Here is a 5,691-nt window from a genome sequence, read left to right on the forward strand (position 1 = left end):
TCACCTTTTCAAATCACTTTATTTTCACTCAATTTACAGATGCATAGTCGCCTGGATGTCAGTTAGAGCGGGGAGGCCGGGCTGGGCGACCTCTGCGGGAGCAGTCGGGGCCTCCCTCCCAGGGTATACAATATCCCTTTCAAACCAACGCTGCGTGTGTCATAACTATATTTAGAAATACGCAGAGGGGAAAATATGACTGCTCACTTCGAGGCTGCAAAGCACAGGGAAACACACCAAAACCTCATGGAATCCGAAGCTTAGAGTCTTTAGTTCGGGGTCCCCAACCCCCTTCAGAGGCCGGATGACATCTGCAGGAAAGCATTCCTTATCACACGGGGGAGCAGGGGATCCCGGGACAGGTCCCATTTGGAGAAAAGGGTGGTGCGGTCTCCACGCAGGGATTAGATCTCGCCTGGGGGCGTCCTATAGCGCCGTACGGGGGAAGCCAAGTGGCCAGGTTTTCGCCAAACACGTAAGAGGCTCTGCAAACAGTCCGAAGCGCTGGCCGGAGCTGCGACGCGGAAGCAGCCACGCGTCTTCGGCCGCAGAACTTTCTTCACGAAGCGGGGCAGGCAGGCTGAGCGTCAGAAACCAGAAGGGCGCGGACGTGCCGACCAGGAGCCGCGGCGCCTTAGCCGATGAACCTTTCGGACGGCCACGTATCCTGGGCGTTGGGGGGGGCGGCCGGGGCCTCCTCCTCGGGCGGGGCCAGGGCCTCCATCTCGCGCACCACCTGCGTGAACACCTGGTCCACCATCAGTTTGCTCTTGGCCGTGACCTCCAGGAACGGGCACCGCCACTCGCGGGCCAGCGCGCGGCCCCGCGCCGTCAGCACCTGGCGCTCGGCGTCCAGGTCGGCCTTGGTGCCCACCAGCACGAGCGGCACGGCCTTGGGGCCCCGCAGGCGGCCCATGCGCTCCCGCAGCGGCCGCACCGCCTCGAACGAGGCCTCGCTGCACACGCTGTAGAGCACCACGAAGCCGTCGCTGTTCTTGATGTACAGGTCCTTGAGCGTGACCAGGTGCTCGGCGCCCACCGTGTCCACGATCTCCAGCAGCGCGGGCGCCGCGTTCACCTCGATCACCTTGCTGAACAGCTCCTCCACCGACGGCTCGCACTGCTCGGGGAAGCTGCCGCACGCGAACTGCGTGGCCAGCGCCGTCTTGCCCACGGCCACGCTCCCGAGCAGCACCACCCGGTAGCCCTTGGCGGGTCGCGGCCCCGGGCCCGCCATGGCCGAGACGCGGCTGGCGGGGCGCGCGGCCGGAGGACGCCGAGGAATGGCGCGCGGAGGCGGGGGCCGGGGAGGGGCGCGGGGGAAGGGGCGGGAGGAGGGGAGGGGCGCGCGGGGCGGGCGGCCCCGGGCGTGCAGGCGCCGCCCCCCGCAGCCGCTCCCCGGCCCGGGCCTCCCCCTCCCCCGGCCGTCGCTCCCGGAGGGTCCCCCGGCAGCCGGGCCCCGCGCGGCCTCCCCCCCGCCCCACGGGCGACCCGCCGGGGCCCCTCCGACAGCCCCTGCCCTCTGCGCCCCCCCTTCCAAGAAGAGCCCCTTCTCTCCGCGAGACCAGAAGGTAACCTGATCCCTTCCACGTCTACCCGGGAACTGCAGGGATTTCTCCACCATCCCACAGGCGGCCTCGCGGCCGGAAGCCAGGCTGGCCTCGGTTTGGGTCAGGCCCGGCGCAGGCGGGGGCCCCTCTCCAGACAGGGAGGACCCCAGAGAAGGAGGGGCTTGCGAGCGAGCTCCAGACCGAGGGCCCCAGTGACTCCTGGCCCGCGTCTGTGCCTGGGGTGCCGCGCGGCCCCCCTTTACGCTGCCCCCCCCCCCAGGCCCCTTGGTCGTTGAGCAAGGCCCAGATGAACTTCGTAAAATGTAAATCACACTTTACTCCCTGGCTCCGACCTTCCCTGGCTTTCCATCATGCCCTCCAGACCTAAGAGTAGAACACAACTCACCACCCCAAACGGGACATTTTTCAAAATGAAAGTGTGAACCCCTCCACCCACCAGTAAGTCCCTGGCAACAGGGCTTTGGGGTCACCCTAGTTATAGAGGACTCTCCGGATCTGACCCACTGCCACCACTCTCTCTCTCTCTCTCTCTGCCTTCTACTCTACAGCTACACAAGCTTCTGGCTATTTCTTGATCTCAGAGGAGAAGGCTGGGTGTGGGGCAGCGGGGGCTGAGTAGAAAGTCCTGGGATCTACAGAGTCAACTCCACCCACCTTATGCCTGAGGCACAGCTGAGCCTTAGGACTTCAGGGGCCCTTCAGGCGGGGCTGAAAGTGGAGGTTCTACACTTTCCCTATGTGGGGGCGCCACTGACCGGTCATTCTGGTGCAGCCCTGCTGGGGGACAGGGCCCCAGCACTGACTGAGCTTGAAGTTTAAGTGACAACAGGATTCGTCTTTCACGTTGGTGTTTGTGGTCACAGAACATGCTTTTCTATAAACAGTGCACAGAGCATCCTTAACCTGTATTAGTTATACATGGAACACAACAGACAACTCTAATTTTTTTTTAAGATTTTTATTCATTTGAGAGGCCGAACATGTGAGAGAGAGCAAGAGCAGAGGGAGAAGCAGGCTCCCTGCTGACCAGGGAGCCCAATGTGGGGTTCAATCCCAGGACCCCAGGATCATGACCTGAGCTGAACGCTTCACCGACTGAGCCATCCAGGTACCCCGTGATTTCTAATTTCGAAATAGAGAAATCTCATGAGACATTCTCTGACTGCAAAGTAACAAAAGTGAAAATGCATTTTTAAAAAGGATAACTGAAAAAAATAAAAAGGATAACTGCAAATATTCCCTGGGGGAATGTGAGTTCCAGCCACATTTCTTTTTTTTTTTTTAAGATTTTATTTATTTACTCATGAGAGACACAGAGAGAGAGAGAGTCCAGCCACATTTCAACAATATCCCACAGATAACTGTTGAGGGAATATAGGCAATTCATTGCTGAAAAGTTGCAAAAAGTTGAGAGGTAAAAAACACTCTGAGTTGAGAGGTGTTGGAAACACAGGCAATAAAACCATGTCCAGAAAACAGCAGGCAATGGCATTATCAGATATATAATTATGTTTCACGTTTTTCAGGAAATAAAAAAGAAGCTTAAAATTTAGAACGAAGAATAAGAGACTATAGAGTATGGTTAAGTAATTTGAAAGAGTTTCTCCAAAAGAAAAAAAAAAACCTCCTGGAAATAGAAAATATGATAATTTACTATTTTAATTCGCATAAAACATTCATTGATAGGTTAAACAGTAGATTAAACATGACTGGAGAGAGAAGGAACAACATCTGGCTTGGTTTTCACCATCAGATCCCCTGTGCCTGCAGGAGATGGGGGGCTCCAGTGTCACCAGCAAGTGTCAGACTTCCATAGAATATCTTAAATTGGGGCTCCTGAGTGGCTCAGTGGTTGAGTGTCTGCCTTTGGCTCAGCTCATGATCCCGGGGTCCTGGGATCGTGTCCCTCATCGGGGTCCCCACAGGGAGCCTGCTTCTCCCTCTGCGTGTCTCTGCCTCTCTCTCTCTCTCTGTCTCATGAATAAATAAATAAAATCTGTTTTAAAGAATAAAAAGAATATCTTACATTGATAGTTGGCTAATCTGAGTCTATCATTCGTATTTTTAAAGCCATTAACAAAAGTCAGCTCATCCCCCTGTAGCACATGAACCCATGTTTCCCCTTCCACCTGTACCACATCGCAAGCTGGCCCCTGGTGAGCCACCGTGCCACAGGCAAGGGTCACCACCAGCTGGCTCACCACCAGCAATAAGGTCCTTACAATGGGGTCTGAAGGGCATGTGATCCACCTTAGAACCCCACCCTGAAGGTCTGCTTCTTGGGGTCACTTCTCTTAATTCAGGTTCTTTCCAAAAGCAGAATCCATAACATGGGACATGGTCTTGTGGGCAAATGGTTTATTTTTGGAAGTGTTCTCGGAGGAATGGGGACCCTGGAAGGGAAAAACAGGGAAGCGGGGAGATCCAAGCCAGGGTGCATCTTTGTCTTATCACTGCTGTAGGCGACCTCTCAGGAACAGTGTGCCACGCACCTCAGCATCGTCCACTGGTGCACGGTAGCGAGGGGTGCGGGTGCCCCCTGGCACCCATTCCTCACTGCTCCGGGGTTGCCTGCAAACTCCCTCTCCTAGGCATACTCACGTGCCAGCTAGGTTGAGCTCCAGAAGCATCGCAAGCAGCAGCAGAGAGCCGCGAGTGGAGAGCAGTGGGTGCACAGAGCAGCTGAGGCCAGGGGTGGCCTGCGCAGCCAGCAAGCCAGTGGACCCAGAGCAGACCAGGACAGGGCATAAAGGACTGCCAACTCCATTCTAATAGTTTGGAAATGCCTCATTTGGGAAGGGCGGCTTAGGAGCCTATTATCTGCAGTGATGAGTACATCGCTTATTTCCTTTTCTTATTGCTTTAGCTAGACTCCAGAAACATCGACGTTGAACCACGGAGGTAACAGCTGGTATCCCTCTGCATTGCTGATGAACAGAAAAGCCTTTGCACCCCTAATAGGATGTGTCTTTTTGTTCTCGAACTGGTATCCTTCACCGTAATAGAAAATTTTTATCTATTTCTACCTTAGAGTTTGTATTGGGAATGTCTGCTGGGATTTCTTGGTCTCCAATACATTTATAGGTTTTTTTTTTCTCCTTTAATTCTGATCCTGAGTGCTTCTTCAACATGCCAGCCTGTGTTTCATCATGCAACCTTCACATTTGCTGTGAAGCACTCCTCCTGGAATGTTGTTCCCCTGACGTCCACGTGGCTCACTCCCTTGTTTTATTTAGGTCTTTTGCTCAAATGTCACTTCAAAGTGTTTCCTTACCAACCATTAAAGGTGGAATTATATTCATTTGTTGAACTTCTAGCCCTCTACCTCGGAATGGGACCTTATTTGGAAATAGGCTTGTTGCAGATATAATTGGTTACGCTGAGGTTCCACCGGAGGAGGGTAGCCCCTAATCCAATATAACTTGTGTCCTTATAAAAGTGGTAATTTGGGGGCACCTGGGTGGCCCAGTCAGTGAAGCTTCTGGCACTTGATTTCGGCTCAGGTCATGATCTCAGGGCCGTGGTTTGGAGCCCTGTGTCAGATCTCCTGTGATTTGGGGTTAACTACGTAAGAGAAAAGATACTCCCATGAATCTGGTTGAGAGTTGGGTTCACTCTGTTAGTGAAAGGGCACAACTGGGCAGCCCCGATGGCGCAGCGGTTTAGCACCGCCTGCAGCCCAGGGCATGATCCTGGAGACCCTGGATCGGGTCCCGCGTCGGGCTCTCTGCGTGGAGCCTGCTTCTCCCTCTGCCTGTGTCTCTGCCTCTCTCTCTCTCTCTCTCTCTCTCTCTCCCTCTGTCTCTGTCTCTATGAATAAATAAAAAAAAATAGAAAGGGCACAACCACGAAGGTCTTTGAGATGAGTCCCACTCCAGCTGGGGCTCCTGGGTGGGTCTGCCGAAAATTCTCCCTCTCCCTCTTCCTCTGCCCCTCCCCTACTCATGCTGCCTCTAAATAAATAAAATATATATTTTTTAAATAAAGGGGGTTATTTGGACACAGGCATACACAGAGAGAGAATGCCATGTGAAGATGAAGTCAGAGATCAGTCTGGTGTTTCCACAAGCCAGACAGTGACAAAGATGTTGGCAACCCAGAAGCCAAGGCTGAGGGTCCT

At 54.3% G+C, this 5,691-nt stretch overlaps 1 protein-coding gene and 1 long non-coding RNA gene across 2 annotated transcripts; one reads left to right on the forward strand and one right to left on the reverse strand.

Annotated features, from left to right (window-relative positions):
- On the reverse strand, positions 1 to 1,300 carry LOC144321196 (ras-related protein Rap-2a-like). The gene has a single exon (XM_077910704.1). The coding sequence runs from the start codon at positions 1,235 to 1,237 to the stop codon at positions 635 to 637; it is 603 nt and encodes a 200-aa protein (XP_077766830.1). The 5' UTR covers positions 1,238 to 1,300; the 3' UTR covers positions 1 to 634.
- Positions 1,301 to 1,417: 117 nt separating this feature from the next.
- On the forward strand, positions 1,418 to 4,872 carry LOC144321197 (uncharacterized). The gene is made up of 2 exons (XR_013386951.1): positions 1,418 to 1,571; positions 4,438 to 4,872. It is a non-coding gene; the product is annotated as an uncharacterized LOC144321197 (long non-coding RNA).
- The last annotated feature ends 819 nt before the right edge of the window (positions 4,873 to 5,691 follow it).

The sequence above is a fragment of the Canis aureus genome, chromosome 9 (genome assembly GCF_053574225.1).
Source record: "Canis aureus isolate CA01 chromosome 9, VMU_Caureus_v.1.0, whole genome shotgun sequence".
NCBI classification, from domain to species: domain Eukaryota; kingdom Metazoa; phylum Chordata; class Mammalia; order Carnivora; family Canidae; genus Canis; species Canis aureus.

Bases quoted from the DNA above. Each gene is read 5' to 3' on its own strand.
- LOC144321196 (XM_077910704.1), bottom strand. From the start codon at position 1,237: ATGGCGGGCCCGGGGCCGCGACCCGCCAAGGGCTACCGGGTGGTGCTG.